Genomic DNA, 20,681 nt, shown 5'->3' on the forward strand with positions numbered 1-20,681 from the left:
CCTTGTCCAGCGCTGCCAGCAGTTGCTCGCGTGTGTCCGTTGAAAATATCGAAATTCCTAGCTGCACGGGGAAGGTGGGGGTGAGAATCAGAAGAAGAGGAAGCTTCGGTAAGTCCATGTCCTCGTCAGTGCCTCACATTACTTACATCTGCCTTATTGTCATATTTGGGAAACTCGCGCTCCCTAGTACTATACTCTCTGGAATGGCCAATGGAATTTCTGTCACGGTCCCGCTCGCGCTCGCGCTCCCGCTCCCGTTCACGCTCCCGCTCCCGGTCCCGCTCGCTGTTGCGTCGCATCAGGTCCCGCTCCCGCCGGTGCTCCGCGATGCCCGTCTCCTTGTCGCGCACCTGCGTCGGCGAAATGCACTCCTTCGACAGCAATGGCGGACCCATGGTCGGGGTGCGATCCTTCACCGGTACGATTCCGGTTCCACCACCGACTCCCACCGCCGATCCGGCTCCACCGGCCGCCGAAACACCGGCAGTACCACCCGCACCCCCACTTCGGTCGTAGTTCGGACGGGAAATCTCTATCAGGCGGGAAAAATGCCGCAGGCAGGTGAAGGCCGTCGCTCGCTCCGAATCCCACTCCGGTACCTGATAGAAAAGGGATTGTGTGAACGTTTATTTACATAAGAATTGGGTAAGAACCTTCTCCAGCTTTGGAAGAGTTTGAATGACCATTTTCTTAAGAATAGGGTAAGAATCTCCTAGCTTTTGCGGAGTTGTAATCCTAGGATTAGGAATCAACATGTTTTGCAAGGTTTGGTTTATCAAAATAGTCATTCTGAATAATATTTTTCTTCCTGTCTAGGAATGTCTGATGCTAAGCCTCATGTATTTTAACGCAACAATTATTCAAGCCTAAAGTATTAACATATTTGAATACTCTCCGTGTATGATTTTCGTCGGAACAAACCATTTATCAGGATCGCTCAAGCACACTAATCTTAAATCCTGTAAATCACGCACGAATGAATTGTCCTCAGTGTGTGAGGATTTGTTGACAATCGCCTCCCAGAAGCTCTCGACTTCAAACCGAACATCGCCCACACCAACACTAACCTGCCTTAATGCGTTCCGGTCCGATGCGGACTCCAGGATGCCATCTTTCACCACGTAGTGTATCAGGTCCATCGCCCGCCGCATCTGACAGAACACGGTATCACGGTTTTCCTTCGAGTGCGCACATTCCGGATGCCGCAGGCAGGTCTGCAAAATGGAGCAGGGGGGGAGGAGGTTGAACACATATCTTGTTCTCCCGGCTTCGGAGACGGTTGACTTACCTTCGACGACGTCAGCAGCATCATTGTCGATCGTTCCAGCACTTGCCGGGCGGACGACATCTGCGCCCTTCGCCGTTCGTCCTTCAAGTCGTTCTGTCGGTTTCCTGGCAGTCACAAAATTGGGCGAAAAAAGGAAAACGGGAACGGTTTTGAATGACACAGTAGGCGAGAGGCTGAAAAGCTCCATCCACGAAGGCGTTGCTTTCTCCGTTTAAGTGGAAACGATTACCCAAAAGGTTGAACAAGAGGACAAAAAACCTGGTAACCAACTTCCATAGAAGCTAATAGAAGATGAACATAGCTCAAATGTGTTCGTGGGGAGTTTCTACGCATAAAAGGAACTCCAGGATCTTCGGAACGAAGGAAGGAACAATCCTCACAAACAAGCGATTAATTTAATTAATCCCATTAAATCTTTCCCACTTTCAATTTATGGTTTGCAATTATGAACCGGTGCAGCGTCCTCGAGGAAAGGTAGGTGTATTCACCCGGAGTTTGCAGCCACACGTCACTCGACTCGTTCTTTTTCTCCTTCTCCTGCTCCCATTCCCAGTTTCTCATCCTTCCGGTGCGCTCGGTTATCGACACGATGTCGTTGACCGCATTGTATGTCAAGTTATTACACTAGAAATCATAAATTTCCACACTTTTATACACCCTAAGGGGGGAGAGTTGAAGGTGGTTGGGAAAGGTCAGACACACGCACTTCCACAACCCTTCTTCCCGGAAGCACGCCGTTCGCTCGAGCGGTTTCTCTCGCTGGGATATCATTTTAATCCAACCCTCCAGGGCATACACTCCTGGTCGTGGGTGATGTAGGAGGTTGGGTGAAGGGGGTTGTGCCGCAGTGAGTGACATTTATGAGCTTCGAGTTGGCGAGATTAGAGCCGCGAGGGATAAGCCGATTAATGTTCGCCCGCACCGCACGAACTCCCGGGGACGAGCCGGAATAAAAAAAAAACCCAGGAAGGAGTTGGATGGGAACGGGAAGGATTGGCGTACTTTTGCTCGCGCCGATGAAGGTGTTGGTTGCCTTTGTTCCCGCCAGAACTTTCACGTCAGCTTGTGGCCCTTGAAGGTCTGAAGAGAACCATTAACGGGTGCTTGGCGGATTTTTCCTCTCTTTTTTCCATCGGGATTATGTAATTTAGATGCAAATTGGGCAAAGTTTTCTTTTATGAAATAAAAGCTCATTGTGCTGTCTCAATGGAAAAAGCGAATTTGCGAAATTTTCCGATAGAAACGTTATTTAGCTTAATAACATCTCGTGTCATATATCCTTTTTTGGAACTAAGCAATAAATTTTGTCGATTATAATAGAAACCTACCCTCGCCATTTAATGGGCCTTCATCGTAATGTTCTACGAATAATTTTAACTTAACATTTGTCAGAGACCATTTCCCACAACGCCGGGGCGTTATGTTCGTCCCATTAAATCGCCATATGGTCAAAATCCACACGCGGACTTCTGAAAGTCGAGCCCAAAAAAGCGAACGGAAAACCGCACAACGAAAATAAAAAAACCATGCCAGTCGTTTCTAGTTTTGATGGGATTCGCAATTTGATGTTCCGCAGTTAGTCATCCATAATGGTGCCGCATTTCCACGAGGGGTGGGTGGGAAGGGGTGGTTTCTTTTACTCCTATCATTTTCCCCTGATGAAGCTTTATGGCCCTTTATGGGTGAACACCGATATCGTTTCTTTCTCGGGGAGAGAAATTTGAATTGCCGACCCGCCGTGTCGTAAAAAAGCAAAACCCCCAGACGGAGAAATAAATGAAGTCATTTTGGGAAAAGCGCTTTCGATGCGGTGGGAGACCAAAACGATTTGGCTTCAAGAAACCTATTTCTGCGGTCCAAAAATGTATATGTGCCCATACACACACACTGATGATGGAAAGAGTTAAAAAAGAAAAACGATCATCATTAATAGGGTAAATAAAAAGATCCTTTGTATTTATCTCTATCTCGTAGAAGTGAAGCCTAGAGAATAATTAATATTTCTCTTCCATAGTGCAGCTCCCTGGGCAAAAAAAATAAAGCTCTATAAGCGTAAAAAAATGGGTAAAATCCTTCGTGAATAATGTTCGTCTGTCCCAGTTGATTAACGAGAAAAAGAGTTATTGCCACAATTTGTTCATTCCAATTTCGTGTTTGAACAGAAAGACATCTGAAAGCCATTATTCAGCGGTCGGAAAAAGCGAAAACCACTTTCCCGATGGCACTTCAACCCGTGCCCGGAACGCCTCCGTGAAAAAACTGTCAATGCTAAGCAGATAGAACGAAAGGAGGGACTGAGGGAGAAGGAGAGAGAATGTAGGAGACTTCCGACTCCCCCCGGGAACCTCGGTCCAGTGCGCTTCAGGCTAATGTGAACCGAATCAAAAAACCATTTACAATCCTCTTCCGACGTCCGATCCTGTGCTTTCCCTCTCTCTTCCGGCCCGCGCCCGGAAGTGGGTGTTTCCGGTGCATTTTTGCTCCCCGACGGCCAGCTGTGCCGGTGCACATAGTTCAAGTCTAAACACTCCAACACGCCTGGAAACAAAGCCAGCTGGCGAACCGAACGCTGCTAAGCGGGCCGTTAAATTAAAACAATTTTCTTATAAATAGCTCATCGGTCAATTTCTTTTCCGTTTTCGGCCGGCCTTGCCGCAAGCGAGGAGCAGTTTTATTCGGCTGCACAAGTTGGGGAAAATACTTTTCCCTTGGCACGAACGTGGCACGGTGCGAAAGGATTTGTGGCGGAAATAGAAATGCCAGCATTTTTTTTATAAAGTGCACCTCTAGAGTTTTTCCTTCCGAGGCAACAAAAGAAAGCTTCGGTACAAAGAAACGAGAATGGATTGCTGTTTGCCGGTACGGGTTCAGCAACGCCGAGTGGTGGAAGTGCCTCAATTCTCACGCCATACACTTTTTCTGAAACTCATCCCTCCAAGAACTCACCTGTAACGTGCGCCAGCTCCACCATCTCCGCGCCAAACACCGAGAACGCCTTCACGAATTCTGTAAAATTGGCCACTGATTCTAATCTACCTAAAGTTCTAGCTACCTGTAATATCGGACAAAAATGTTGGAGAAGAATAAAAATGGTCCTTGTAAGAAATGGTTGATGGCGGTCCTCGCACTTACCCTGTCTTTGGCTAATAATAACTGCTTCACGACCACAATGTCCGCCAACAGCAGGACGCGCGTCACCGAGCTGAGCAGCGTCCGGGCGGCCCGGATCATCGGTCCTCTGTCGTCGATCGGATTTGGCCGCGGCGAGTATCCGACCGTCGGATCGGTCGCCGCTATATCACATAAACGCTCTATCGATGAGCCTGTCGGGAAGAGAAAACAATACGAGATGGTTATTCAACAAGTGTTGGATTGTTTCAATGGTAGGATTGGATTAAACAAGATCAATTTGATTGCAGGATTGGGTTAAAAGGATGTCTAAAGTTTGAGTATAAATCTCGAAACAACTGTCAAATATACATATAATTGTTCTTTAAGAACTAGTTTATTAGTAGTAGAGTTTTACTTTTCAATTTTTAGTCTTCTTTTAAACTGTTTGCAGATCATTTTGTACATTTCAGAGGTAAAACTGAAGGTTGATAGTTTCAACATGAAACTTTTAGAAAACATCATTAATACTTTTCATAATATACTTCTATTTGAGAGAAATGAAGAACTTTTTTCACTTGAAGGATCGTTTAAAAAAGCGATGTAAAATTCAATTCCAATAAACAGATATCAAAGAATTGTTTAGAAAGAGAGAAATACATCCCAATAGAGAACGAATACCTACCAACGTTAAGAATAGCTTTGTTTAATCAAACAAAATTATCCACGAGCAATTCGAACAGTTGTTTATTGTGTATTTGAAATGATTAATCAACGATTACAAATCGTAACTGGAAAACACATCATTAGTATTGATTGCAACGAGACAAGGAAATGATTTAAGAACATTTTACTCGGTTTAGTATAATCGATTCACCCAAATCATGAAACTATTATAATATTGGGGTTTGAATAAAACAAGCATTAAATCCAATTGGCTTACCTTAAAAGGTAAGGTTAATTTATTTTTCACAATAAAATTAAAACTTTATGTTGTACTCGCTGGTTTATTATACCCATCGCTTGAGAAAATTGTATTTCCCACCGGCGCAAAAGCTGCCGAGTTGAGTGCTTTAATCCCTTCCCCCGATGCTGCTTCAAATAACCATAATCATAACCTCACAACGCAATGACCCATCCGATTCAGTTATCCATAATTCAATTGCCACTCCCTGCATACTACAGCAGTCGTAAAGTGAAGTGTATGCGCCCGGCATGATCCACAGTCCATCGAATCGGAGGGATAAAGGAAAAAAAAAAACATGGCGGATGCCCAGTATTGCAGTTGCGTTTAATGCGTCTTTCCGCCTCTAAATGGCTCGTCGGCGGTAGCGCGACCTCTCTCGTGGGACAGAAACCAGATGAACCAGTACTTCGTTGCTTCGGGCGTACCATAAACTTTACACTCAAGATATATAACTCCTCGCCGGCGGAGTCATGTCGAGCGAGCGTCACGTCGAGCGAGCGTAAAACAAACCGTCTCCCGCACAGGTTGCTTACTCTGCGTGGCTTGTTCGCGTCGTTAGCTTTTCATGACCCGGCCGCTGAAGTCGGTGACATTGGAGCGTGAGACGCGTCATGTTTACGCGACGAAATGCGTGCCTTTTGTGCGGATCTTCATGCCTCGGATGGCGTCAAACGGAGCGCAAAATTCGCTACGTCCGAATGGGTCCTGCTGCTGACGATTAGCGATTCCATTCTGACGAGATTTTAATACGTTGTGGTAATTGTTCCTTTCTGTAAGTAATTACTTTCATTGGGGTGATTACATGCAGCACATGGCGGTTTATAAGAGTTTCTCACTCTTTTAACAGAGCAACGGGAAAGAGTAAAGGAAAGCCCGTTTTACGTAAGAATTTTCTTAATGAAAATTGTTGCTAGTTGAATTAAACCTTTTTTGTACCGAAAAAAATTATGTAAAAATGTAAAGACATTAAAACTGAATATATTGGAAAAGTTAGGCTTCCAAACCGAAAAATGGATTGATTAAATAAAAATTAAGCGCATGTCTTTAATTAAATAGTTCCCCAAACTTCCTCAAATGCACACGGCACGAAACACACACGCTTCATTTCGGTTCAGGATTCGGTTTCTCCCGGTTTGAGGTTTTTCAATAAACATTCCCATACCACGGAAAAGCATCGAGGTGTGGAGATGACCGAGGAGGAAAATAATTTCAATCCACCCTGCGTTTGCCGTTAAATAAACACAAGTCAGGGGAAAAGTTTTTGATTGGACCGTTTGAGAAGTTTTCCGAGCTTCGGCTCTCTCTCGCTGCAGCAAAACTGCAGAACGAAAACAAACACGAACGAACGATTTTCGTGCAACTTTCACTGTCACGGTGACCGGTGACGGTTAGTGCAGCAGGGAACTGTTAAAGGGAGGCCAGTTCTAACAGGGCGGAAATGTGTATCATTGCACAAATGTTTGCTTGAGGTTTCCGGTTTTCTACCGGTGGGGTTTAAATTGCGTATGGAAACCTGTACTTGAATGTGCATAATGCACCATTTTAATGAAATTAGTAGGGTACAACCGAAGCTATTCAATGTTCCAAATATATAAACATTCTTGTTCCTTTATTCACTTTAATGCAAAATGTGTAAAACCTCGTACAATCCACAAAACCCATTTATTTTCTCAAGCACTGCGGCAAAAGAGAGCTTATCTTAACTGCACACTCAGTTGGCGCTGAGATATATGGCGTCGTTTTAATATGCAAACTTTATGCCGTAAATTGGCAACCTGTCGGTAGCAATAAGCACTCCACAATGTATCCTCAGTTCTTAAAAAAGTAACTTTTCCACCCACGAGATGTAACTTCTCGAGCCAGGTATTTTATACCCTCCGTTCAACAGTCTTTAGACCCCTCCAGATTTCAGGATCAAAGGTGAACAAGTCAAGGTATTTTCCCATGAATCCAGGCTGCATTCAATCCCCAAAGGAACACGCCAGGATGCACTAAAACGATGATTTCAAGGCCCGTTATATTCACACTCACGCCCGTGGAACAAAGTAAAAGCTTCAAAGTAAGCGTTACGAAAGAACTTGACATCGTTTCAGGGGTTTTTATTCTTTTCTCTTCCGTACCGATGATAACGACCACGGCGTAGACAAAGACGATGACTATAAGGTTCTCTGCTGTTCGCGGAAAAGCGCGATCCCGGACGCCGTCGAAACACGCGTTCGAAGAGGGCTTCCGAGCGCTGGCGTTAAACAAGCCAATTTTACGATCGCACCATAAACACGATAACATGATAATGCGAAACCTATAAAACCTCCGGCAGCTACTGCTTCGCCTAAGGGGGCATGCTCGGGAAAATCCAACCGAAGGCGCTGTTTCCATGCAATTTTTATTTTGCCATACCAACGCGCGGGAAAAGTCAGCCTCTTGCTTTATCCCTCCACCCCTTATCCTCCCTTAACTCAAGGCCAGATCGTTCGCGGTATCACAGAACGACGGCCATTGCCCATCGCGGAAAATCACACCCATTTTCCGGAGGGCGCGATACATCCGGGGAGGGGGAGGCCTTTCGGAAAGTGTGTGCAGCGTGTTGTCTGGGGTTTTTCAACCAGTAGAACCAGTCGCCCACCCCCCTAGACGGTGGATTGATTTAGGGCTTCAATTAGCACGGGATTTTCCACCAGCTGAGGGTAGGTTTTTCGTACCGGATCACCCTTCACCACCCCCCCCCCCCCCCCCCCCCCCCCCCCCCCCCGTTTTCAAGCTCCGGTCGCCTACTCTTTCACATTGTGTTTAAACCATTTGGCTCGTTTTGCTCCATGCCGTCGGGTTTTCGCTCCATATGCTCGATGGTTTATGCTTTTGCTATGCCAGCGGACTAACGGGGCGGTCGGATAAATCTTCGCACGTACACATATGTCGCTCGGTCTATGCGCTGGCGGCGTATGTCGGGGTCATAATCGCCAGACGTGCAAGAGCGAACGTCGGAGCAAATGAGCCAGCCATTTGTTGAGCTTCGTTTCGAAGCCGGTGGTTTTTTGATAAATTCATCCGGTTCCGTCGTTTGCATGTGCGTGGATTATTTCTCATAAAAATCCGTTCATTATTCATTGCAATTGGCTGAAACGGATAAGATTTTTCTTCCTATTTCTTTTCTTATCCATCAGTTCAAACAAAGGACATGTTATGATTGGATCAATAGTTTTATTTAATACGCTTCTATAATAAAAGGAGTGGTGTAAACACTAGTATTGTGTCTGATGAATCTTTTGACTAGATTCATTCATATGAATCTTTCACCTAAGATTTGGATATTTCCGGATTCACTAAACTTGATGATTCATTCATTGGCGTGAATCACGCGACCAAAAAGAAAATTGTTCCTTTACCCAATTATTGCTCATCGGTTTTCATCAGTTGATGAATGTTTTGGATTTATAAATCTTTAAAACATAAAGAATCATTCATTCTCATGAATCTGAATCTGATTTACACAACTCTAGTAAGAACTTCGCTTCTAAAAAATGTTTTAGAAAATGTTCAGGCCTGAAAAATTGGAGTAGAATCATTATTCAACAATATTCCATCTTGAAAGCAGTTCAACATAAGTTTTCAACAGAAAATCTAATTCGTTTTATTTAAGTAAAGCAAAATGAGAACACATGCATGGCTCGTCCCTCGAAACCATCCACTATCTCTGACTCTTCGACATCATTTTCCAATTAGGTCCCGCTATTGATACAGTGAAAATGATCCACATCGTTCACGTAACATCCTTGCGCGAGGTTCGTTAATCAATGAAAAATAGACAATCGATCGACAGAGTTTTCCTTTCATCACTCGGAGTTCTGCCCCGTGGAAATGGAACATTTTCGCAGAACGGTGGGAAAATTGTCACCACAGGATTTGAACCCCCGTACGAGTGAGCATTAATATCCAAGTATCATTAGAGCACATCCTGTCAGCATAACACACACACACCGACACACACGCATAAATAATATCATTTCGAGTGTCCAGCGCAAAATGAAGCTCACGGTCTGGAGGTGACAATGGCTTGTATTCCGTTCAGTTCGCATACAAAATTGATGGCGCTCTAATGATGTCGCTTGGAATATGGAAATTTTAAGAAAAGTAGAGACCGTGTCGAACGGCGTGAATTAGGTCACCGGTTGCCTACTGAAGTGAGAAGGGAAGTAGATTTATGCAAGGGCTTCCCTGCATTCGGCTGACGTTTGCAACGAGCTTTCCCATTCAACACCAAACAAAGCTGTGCGAAAATGTGTCCCTGGAAGAAATTGAGTCGATTTGCCGCTCGCCGATTGTTGTGCGCTAAAATTGGATTTGGTTTGCAATTAAAATTAAAGCATCCATTCCGCTGTTGGCGAATGGATGGGGAAGCTTTTCCGACCGCCAGCGAACGACGTTTTGCTTGGGCGTTTCCGTTTGGCTTTGAAATGCTTTTAACAACAGTCTGCAACGTCCCGGACGGACGGGAGCTTCTTTTATCCTCGCATTCGGAAGGGTTTGGTCAACGGCAGCCTAAAACAAAAAAAAAAGACCGCTTTTGAACGGATTCGAACGTGCTAAACCCGATGCCGAATTGTGAGCCACCGCAGGATGCGGCGTGGTTTCGGGGCCTTTTCCTGCGTCAATTAAAAAGTTTCTCTTGTCTCCGGGTTGGGAAGAACGGCATATGCTCTCGCTTTCTCGCTTTTTTTTGCTCCTTGTCAGTTTGCGGAGCTAAACTTCGGTTCAGTCTGACTGCATCGGCACAGGAAAATTTCTTCATCCACCTCTCCCGGTTCGGTTCTGATGTTCGTCCTGCGAGAAGACAACGATGCCGCTCGCTGACGATGCGACAATAGGTTCGTGTGAACCGAACCGAACCGCGATACGGACCATGCCATAGTCTGTGTCATTTTCAATTCCGAGCGCGTCCCGGGCTGCATTTTTCCAACATTTCTGCGCCAGAAGCGCCTTCCGAACGCTGAACGCGTGCACTTGAGAGAAAAACGTAGCCGCTTTTTGTCCGGAAACTATTTAATCGCTCAATAAAAGCAATATCATCGACGCGCGCGCTTTTTTCCGCCCCGTTTCGTCGAACAGTCGTGAAGCGGTCCCCTTTTTTCTTCTGCACCAACGCATCAAAACAATACTGCAGAGGTTCTTTAACCAATTATCGATCGATCGTACGAATTCTACAGAAGGACGAATGTATTCAGTTTTTTTTTCAGACACTTCAAACTAAGAAAGCTTAAATAATGTTTGTGGATTCCTAGGAAAATTAATCACATGGAGGCGCCTAGTGTTTTGTACACTCGCTGAATGTAATTATTTTACAATTTATTCTAGACACATATGTCACATGACAGCAAGAAAACAGCACTCCAGTCCTTTGAAACTAAGTTCAGAAACTTCCCACCGGACAGTCAATAGTATTCCGAAGTTGGCGACAACTTTCCTATTTTTTATGGCACTCGCCCTGTCAACCATATCTACACTACAGGGCAGTAAGTTCCGTGGCGTGACATAGATTGATGCCTTGTGCCAGTTTTCCTTCTGTCTAACCCCATCTGGTTTGATGAAAAAGCAATGGAAAAAATGAAAGAAAACCTCCATATACCGAAAGTCCAGACTTTCGTTCGATCCAAAACAGTTTTCGAACCCATTTTCCCCTACTGCCAACCGGGTTCACTGTGACACGCAGGCTGTTGCTAACTTCGGGTCAGCATCCAGACCCCCGGCACGTCAAGGGTAAACTCATAAATAATACGACGGCACTGGTACCGTCACTATCAATCACGTCTCCAGCCGGGGGAACTTGAGATAAATGTCGTATTGATTTTGTACTCGTTTATCCTCTCTTTTCCAAATCGTGCCTTTAGTTCACGGCATTTTATCATTTAAACAAGCACTAAAATTAATAAGACTTAGAAGAATGTTTGCACTCTATTTTTACCATCACTTTAATGTTGTTTGAATTTAATTAACCAATTTAAGAGGTATGATTAGATAATTTCAAATCGTTCTAAACTTAGACCATCATGGCATGATACTTATTGGTCCGCTACTGAACAATTTCAAATAAAAATCACATTTCGATCATAGCCGGCGCTCATTCTACCTTCAACACACCGTCGCATTAGCCACAAATTGATATTGATTATTCCGTCATGCAATGCGGTGAACTAGACGCTCATAATACACTTTTCCCACCCCAACTGCACGCGATTCTTGCACGCCCCTCCAGCCGAGAGCATCCTTGGTGATGTTTGTCGCATTCACACCCGCCCCCTCGAAAAACTAGTCTAGGTTGAGTGTGCATAGGACTTTAATCATGCCGAACGAAACGCGCCGCACCGAAACCGCAGAAACCACCAACTGCATCGACACGTCATTCGACAGCTCGGTTTGCGTTGTAATATCGGTCGTTTAGTGAGATTCTCCGGCCGGCGACGGGCTGCGGTTGGCTGGAACCACCTGTAATCAAACCATTGCCAACATGTTGGTACCATGTTATGGTTAGGGGGACTGGTGCAACATGAAGCTTCGATTTAAGAGTATTGTTGTGTAGAACACTTTCTAAGCGACAACAATGTTACACATCAAATTTGAAAGCATTGCATGTTCGATACTCTAAATAGAGGCAGAAAGAAACTAGTTCATAATTCTATCAAATCAATCTCAATTGGAATAATTTAAACTCTTGCAAATTTGTTTTACGATAACATAATTTTTGTTAAGATAACAGATATTCATTTACTTCGATATTCTAACTAAAATTAAATATTTAGTTCTATAATTTTCTGTTTACAAGGAACGTGTTGAATAAGTCCATTAAATTATCATTTGCTCAAGGTTTGTATGCTTAATTTTTTTTTTTCTTGAATCAACTTTCATCAAAGGGAATGTGGTCAATATTCTATCCTTAAGGAACAAAGGATGATTTCTCATTAATCTAAAACATTTATATTGCTATCTTCAATCATTGAATTGCTTAAATTTTATCCTGAAAATCAATTTATAACCAGTTTTTAATCCCTTCTACTTTCGTTGTCGTTTGTGTCGCGTCGTTTATTTCAAGCGTACCTGCTTCGCACTTTAGTTTCGTGTTTAGAAACTTTTATTCATATATTTCATATATTATTTATTCATGACACTAATTGATGCAATTGAACCAAGTTTTTGAATATTATCAGAAAATTACTGCTGATCATAGTCATAATTATCATATACACAAACTGACCATCATTTAAACAATAAAATCCCAAAATTTTGAGGATATTTTTTTTTTTTGAGTTCAAACACTATACAAAAATGTTTAAAACCAGTATGATAACTTTTTGAGCTATTTTCTCAACAGGACTCAAAAAGACGTCAATCTGATTTTATTTATATAAATTGGATCCTCAGATATGATTGACTTTTTCTATCGCAAAGAAACTCAATTTTAATCCAACATCACTCTTTCTTTGTCCTTTAAAAAAACCTTTAAAATAGTTTTGGACATGAGTAACGGCATTATTACGAACAATTCAGGATAATCGAAACAGATTCAAAGTGTTTTCCACATTGAGTGTTAACACGCAACGAGTACAAGAACATTCGACGCTCTTGGTCGAAACTTTCCACCTCGTGTGGGTTGGTGGGTTGCTCAAGCAAAATGGCGTTATTTCGACTTGGCACGATGGTATTTCCTGGAATTTCCTGGACGACATAAAGTCGTTGCATTCCGGCCGTGCCGTGCCGTTCCCACCCGTTTCCGACTTACCAGCTGCTCGTGCCTCCTTGCAGGCGTCGTACATGTCCTGCTTGATCTCGGGATTGTCATCTGCGATTGTCTCGCCCACCGTCACGAACCGCTCCACGGCCAGGTTGACCGCCTGGCCGACGCGTCCGATGGCGCGCATTTTCAGTTCCGACGTGTGATGCTGCTGCTCCGACCGATGCTGAACGAGGGTCGATATCTGTTGAGAGGGAGCAGAGAAGGGGGGAGGTGTGAGAAAGAAAGCGTCGACAATGTAAAGCATGTAACAGGAATGTATAATCGGACAAGGGGATGGGTTTTTTTTTTATCTTTTTGTGCAGTGATGTTTACTACATTGCAGCGTTGAAGTTGTGTGGAAATATGTTTGTTCGAGACTACTCGACAGATTGAAAATTGTACTACAAGAAAAAACACATATTTTTGAAAGACAGGATGATTTTTTACTTCACAAATAATATGTTTCTACAAGAATAAAACTAGCTACACTACCGTAAACTGTTTAATTTTTCTAAGAAATATAAACTTAATTTGTTACAAATTGCTTTAAAAAGATAGCAAAATTAATATTTTGTTTTCCATATCCACTTTCGCATACCTTTTTTCACATTGTACCTTTTTTCACATTGAGTTGAACATTGCATTAAGAAATCAATTATGACCTCTTGAGCAATCGGGCCAAGTGTAGTAAGCAATAGCACTAATAAAAAATGATAATCATCCCAATGTGTAACATGAGAAACCTCCCTGCCAACCTGCTTGCCCCAATGAAGGAGAACTTCAACATCGTTATTTTTATTTCAACAAGTGTTCCACTGGCCCTCCATAGGCGCACCTGCCAACAAACGATCCCGGTCACATCTGGTGCAGTCTATTTCGGAAGCTCGGTGTTCAACACTATAAATGGAGCGTGTCTGGCCTACTTCGGCAATCGAGTTTCGAGTTTCCCGGCGCATGAAGAATCATTTCTGCCCAATGGAAGGGACACAAACACATACTCACACTCTTTTTCTCCCTTGCTCTCGTTGACCTCGATGTGCTTTCCAATCAGTACGGTCCAAAGCGGGTCACGGGATTGAAATTTCATTTTCATCGACCCAAAACGAAACGTCTTGCTATGTTTTCTGCATGCCTCCTCTCCTACGCACACACATACACATCTTCCCAGAACATGCGAGGTTAGGAGAAAAAAACCTCAGCTCAAGACACGAGTTCCAGATTAAATTACGTTCCAATCCAATTGATAACGAACCAATGTCGCAAATTTGTCACCCAAAAATAAATTTCCAATTTTCGTACACCGGTTGTGCCTCGAGGGAGGAGGTATTATTATTCCGAGAATTTTCACACGAAAAATGTGCCACGAAAGGTCATGATGCAAAGAGGGTGAGTAAAATTATCCTTTTTTTTAAAGAAGCGTCATATTTATATCAGAAGGAGCATGAATTGCTGCCTTCATTTTTATTATTCTTTGTGAGAACGAAACATGCAAGAATATAACAAGTAATTTAATTCAAACGAAAGAATTTCGAAAAATTTTCAGTCATTGTACTTTAAAGAAATGAAAAACTACAGATGTCTACTCTACAATTACGAAAAACTCTTCGGTAAAATCTCTATTTTGCTTGGTTACAAACAGTTTGAATAGTAAAACTTACCTCGACCTTGGCAATCAATATGAAATAAAATCAAAGTTTTCAAGCAGCAGAAAAGAAAGTCCTAAAACAGGCAGGAAATAAAAACTTGGACACCAAATCACCATAGTTTCCCCCCTGGTCCCAGCTTCTTGTGGCAAACCCCGACGAAAAATGACAAATAAAATACGCCAACCGAACCTGATTATGCGCCCATTATTTATGGAAACGGGTTTCCCGGGTTTCCCGATCGTAAACTGGGAGTTATTACTATTATTTTTTTATGTTCCATCGATACATAACGCCCGCATAATGGATAGAACGATGCAAAAAGGAAGGAAAAGAGAGAGAGAACACTAACACGTTACGTCATACGGGAAGGCGCGGTGGAACCGAAGGAGAACCAGTGAAATAAAAGGTGAAACCACGACAACCCTATCAGTATGCGGTCGCGGTACCAGCCGGATGTTTGTAGAATTCATAAATTGGTAGATGAATGGAAGAAGAAAAAAAGAGGATGACGCCGTCGCTGCGGTTCTAATCAATATTGCAAAAGGATATCCAACATCGCCCCGGTTTTCTTCAACGACTGAACCAAGGTCCCATGGCACCCGCTTGTGTGTCACTGCACAGGGAGTGAGCTCCCGGGACAGGAAACGACTGTAAATGTCGATACACGCCCAATTGATGGTTGGAAAAAATCGAATCCCTCTTACTCGAGCGCCCCGCAGCTGACGCTGAGAAACGAACCGGCAAAGTTTAACGAAGTTCCCTTCTTTTTCTTCCCAACGAAGGCACGGGAAGTGGTTTAATGTGAAGTTTTACTATGTTGTTAATGATAGCCATTTGATACTTTGCCAGTGAGCTGCTAGAGTTCTTACGCTTACGCGGTCGGTCGCAAGCTGTAAAGCACCGTCCATCCACCGGGCGTCTCCATCTCGGAGGAGGTTTGGTCGTGAATCAATTTCCGCACAAAGCCCGACCCGAACTGACTGCTGGAAAATTGACAGCAATTTTTATGAGCTAAAGAGCCATAAAATCGAAATAAATCGAGCGACTTGGTGGGACCGATTCGACTGCGGAATCGACTGAAGAGCGAGAAGCTGGGGTCTTTACTTTTGTGCCAACCGAGCTTGCAAGACAAGCTCACTGAGGAGTGTTTTTTGTCCATCGAGCTCAAAGCACAGCGATCAAAAGTCCAGCACCAAAGTCAACAAATGCCATCATCAGCGTCATGGAGCATAATTTGAGATGATCGGAAAATAAGGCTACCAACATTTAATACATCACTGGCAGCGTTCGGATTGGCTTTTGGCACCGTTCGCATCGTGCTGGCTCAGCGCAATCAAGTTCGGTCTCTTCATTTCCACTGTCGCGATATTACGAACCCTCTGCCATCCCGCCTTCAGCACTTCGAGGAACCAAAACTTTGCTACGAAAGCAAACTTGTTTTATTCTTTTGCTAACGTTCCAACGTCACAAACAGCGATGTTCGAAGAAGTCCTGAGAGCAACAACTTTTCCTGTTGTTCCGTACATCGCTTCCTTCGATCGTAAATCGAATCGTGATGCGTGGAGCGTGTTTTGCAACACACCTTTTGGGAAGATTCCCAACTTTCTGCTGCTTCAGGTGGATGCGAGGAAGCTTAACCAGACGTCAGACGCCGACTGGATTCGCTTGTTATTCGCTTCAAGACAGGACGCACTTTACAGGCACCACCCCGCCCGGGAGAAAGTTTCAAATTGAACTTTCAGGGCGCTGTTTCAGCACCAGTTTTTGGCTTTACCTGGTAATTTCACCTGACGTGTTTAACAGCGGAGGATATTAATCAGCGAACTTGTATTTGATTTACAAAACGACGATGTTGGAACAGGTTTGACTGCTACATTTCTATGATGAAAAACGGTTTTAATATTTCATTAAGTAAGAAACTTCAAAATTATGGAACATAAAATCTTATAAAATATTTAAACGCTGTAAGATTTAGAAGATCCTGAACGTTCCTTAAAATCTGTAAACTTGAAAGCGTTTTGACACTTTAAATCAACCCTCTTTCTGTACTGAATTCTCAAGCCCATCGACAATACGCAAAATACCGCGTGCGTAAAAATGTGTATCATGCTGGGAAAAAGCACGAACCCAAACCCCAAAGGTGTACAAAGCACGTGTCACCTTTCCTTTGCGTCATTCAAATTCGACTTTCCACGCACGTCTACGGTAAGCCTTTCTTTACGGTTGGGTTTTCAATTTTCGTACCAATTCCGAAAAGTTTCCCACGCGCACCCACGGTTGTTTCTTTTTCCGCGGAAAAGACGTCGAAAACATTGAAGGCATCAGGACCCCGTTTTTGTTGCGCTCCGTTTGATCCTTTGAAGGCAATTTTTGGTGAGATTTCAACTGAGCACTGCTTGGGATGTTCGCACGTTAAAAGGTTTGAATGGATACGGTAAAAAAGAATTTAGCATAGATTTTTTTGTCAAAAGCTTGGCATGTCGAACAAAAGGTTATACGAGTAAAAACTGATACCAGCTTAGTAACGAAAGAAGGTTGCAAAGAATTTTGATTCTTGGTGCAAGCCAAGTTAGATTGAAAAAATGCGTAGAAGAGAAATTTTATTATTTTATTCTGTTACATTTTTGCATTTTGTTTTATTGTAATACTAGTTTCATTTAATATCAATTGGGAAAGATTAATTTTGAAACAACATATTTTTAGCATGGTATAAATTGTGCTTTCCCTTTGGAAGCGTGGTTAACTTTAAGCCATCACGTCAAGGAATATTTCAAACCGATAAATATTATAATGTGGTTTGATTCTCCTATTAATGTTGAAACATAGTTCAATCAAATTTTTTCTCTATTTATTTAGTAAATTTATTGAATATTCAAAAAATAACACAAATAACAAATACTTAGACTTGTTTTACAACATACAACAAATATACAAAGCTTCCAAAAAGATAATTTTTCAACAGCTAATATAGCCGATTACTGTAAAAGAACACGAAACTGATATAGTTCGAGGCAAGATCAGAATTTTTTGTCAGGAACATGTTTTGGTTGCAAATAAAACGCATCTAACAGCTTGATAGAGAATTCAAATCCATAGTTTTAGTCAAAAATTCCTTCTGATCTTTAGGAGCCGTGAAGTATGCAAACATATCCACCCGTGTACGTCACGATGCTCTTCTTCGATCCATCGTCGCTGCAGCCATGACGTAATCACGCAGGCATGGTGCAAGTCCATCGTTCGGACTTATCTTTAAACCGGTTCCTCCAGCTGACGGTTCTCAATGGGTGCGAGAAAGCAAAGCACACATCGAAAAATCGCTTCTTAACCCGGCGTCTTGTGTCAACGACCAAACAATCTGATGCTGCCCTGGTGTTGGTTATCGCAAGCCGCCCTGGAACAAGTTCCCGCCGAAGCCATGTCTGGTGGTTGCTGCTACTGTTTACAGTCTTGTTTGTCATTCGAGCGGAGGAGCGTTCCAAAGCCAGACGTTTGGTTTTATTGTCGGGAGATCAGCTGAACACAACGAGGCAAGATGGGGCTCAAGTGGATTGCGGTGGTGGCAGCTTGTTTGCTGATGAACCAGCAGGTCAGTACGATGAGTGTCTGTGTTGTGTTTTAAACGTTTGGTATTCATTGTGCTGGACGCTCTCGCTTTTGTCAGTGCATCGTCAGTGCGATGGAACCGGTGCTGATCGTGCACGGAGGTGCTGGAATCGTCTCGGGAGATCGTATCTCCGGGAAGCTGCGCGGAGTCGTACTGGCGACCCGTGTTGGATTCCAGGTGATGGCCGCCAACGGAACTGCCCTGGAAGCGGTGGTGGAGGCCGTCCGCACCATGGAAGCCGATAAGTACTTTAACGCCGGTTACGGTTCGGTGTTGAACGTCGACGGAGACGTCGAGATGGACGCCAGTATTATGGACGGCGCAACGAGAGCGACCGGAAGCCTGAGTGGTATCCGAGATCTGCTGCATCCGATCAGTTTAGCCCGCGACATCATGCTCCACTCTGGACACAACTTCCTCATCGGAGACGGACTAAAGGCGTTCGCTTTAGAGCGAGGCTATCGGTTCCTGGAACCTCCCGGCCAGCTGGTTACGCAGTACGCCAAAGACTCCCTGGAGGCGTGGAAGGCTTCGGACCAGAGTTACCGCAGTGGCGAAGGTGGTACGGTGGGTGCGGTGGCCATCGACGGACAGGGGAACATCGCCGCGGCAACCTCGACCGGTGGCGTCACGGGGAAACGCGTGGGACGTGTCGGTGATACGCCTATCATCGGCTCGGGAACGTTCGCCGATAACACACTGGGTGGAATATCGCTTACGGGCGATGGCGACATCATCATGAAGGTGTGCCTGGCGTTTGACGTTCTGCGGACAGCGCAGCTTACCTCGCGGGACGTGCAGCCGGTGGCGGACGAGCTGCTGGATGCCATGACTGCAGCCCTCGGTGGAACCGCAGGCCTGGTGGGGTTGGACGGCGCGGGCAATGTGGTGGTGGCACACAACTCGGAACATATGGCGTGGGCTTATCAACGAGGCGATACTGTCGCTTATGGCATCAGCAAAGATGATTTCAATCTTCAGCCCGGGAACGAGAACCCTCCCTCCGTTTCTCTCGTGTGACAGTCTCCAATTCACAGATTGGATGTTCATAATGTGAACAAACAATAAAGAGATAACGCCAGTCTAAAACAATACATCATGATTTGTTTTCTATAATCTTGTTTACCACTTGAAAGAAAGTGATGTGTGAATTCCTAAATAATGCGACGAGAGTAAACAATTCACAACAATTGAATGGAAAGAGAAAGGTTTGAAACATCATTGCTATTCCGCTGAACATCTGATATCTACGTAAGTTTGCAGTAGAGTTGCTTATTCTGGCACATCAAATGGACAATTAATCTATTGTTATTGTATGAAACATATTGAATTTCAATATTCAACCTAACCATTTGAAACATGATAACTTTGGTGATGAAAATGAACTGTACAGTTTCTGGCTGTATGTTCTTAACTGGCAAAAGTCTTAGGTCATTTGTTGGACTGACATTTTGATAACAAAACTCTGAAACATGTAATTTTGAAATTTAACACTCAACAAGTTTCACAGTCTTTAAATATAATTGATCAGTTTCTATTATACAACATAGGCATACGAATATGAAAGTTACCTAAAGAGTATTTGGAGCTCAAACTACGTGATAATTTTCAAAATAGAAATAATATCTTAACTTCTTCGTCAGGTGTTTCGAACGTGATCTGTTTGAACATTATATACATCATACATCGTACATCTATCATCGTACATTTTTAATTATTTTAATGTTTGGTTTTCAACTCTAGGATTTTTTCTGATGAATAAAAATTCAATTAAGATGATCTATGGTTCTACCGACTTTTGGCGAGATCCATGGAAGGAACCAGACTACTTCTCCAGGCGTGATTTTGGTTTGGCTTGAGTTTTGTGCTACCGGAAAGCCAAATTTGGCATTCATTTCTTTAAGGATGAACTCGACAGATTATATTGTGGTTTTTAACAACTTTTTTAAATTCGTTTAAAGCTAGTTCTATTACAAAGTCCTGATTAAGGGACCAGAAAATTTAGTTCCTTTGGTGGTCAGTCCGCAGCTGGGATCTAAATCCAATGAAAAACATCTATGAAATCATAGATCTACGGGTCTACACAAACTAAAAGCGGTACAATAGTACTGTTGATCTTAAATAGCAGTTTCGGAACCATGGAAGGATATTGAAAAAGAGAATTTAAAAAACTTGGTTGAAAGTATGACTTAAAGAATGTTTCAGGTTATTGAGCGAGCTGGAGGAGTAACTGATTATTTAAATTTAGAAAGTATTCAAAAATGAATATTTTGACATGTATCCAACAATAATCGTAAGTGCGGCTG

General features: G+C 43.3%; 1 protein-coding gene across 1 annotated transcript in view; it reads right to left on the bottom strand.

Annotated features, from left to right (window-relative positions):
- LOC131271399 (alpha-catulin) overlaps positions 1-20,681 on the bottom strand; it is a 59,219-nt gene that overhangs the window by 11,129 nt on the left and 27,409 nt on the right. The window contains 8 exon segments of the mRNA XM_058272814.1: positions 1-61; positions 147-442; positions 491-599; positions 1,068-1,214; positions 1,289-1,392; positions 4,235-4,340; positions 4,421-4,611; positions 13,132-13,327. The exon segment at positions 1-61 is cut by the window's left edge and continues 174 nt beyond it. Coding sequence (XP_058128797.1) covers positions 1-61; positions 147-442; positions 491-599; positions 1,068-1,214; positions 1,289-1,392; positions 4,235-4,340; positions 4,421-4,611; positions 13,132-13,327 — 1,210 coding nt within the window.

This window comes from Anopheles coustani, chromosome 3, assembly GCF_943734705.1.
Source record: "Anopheles coustani chromosome 3, idAnoCousDA_361_x.2, whole genome shotgun sequence".
In the NCBI taxonomy this organism is placed as follows: domain Eukaryota; kingdom Metazoa; phylum Arthropoda; class Insecta; order Diptera; family Culicidae; genus Anopheles; species Anopheles coustani.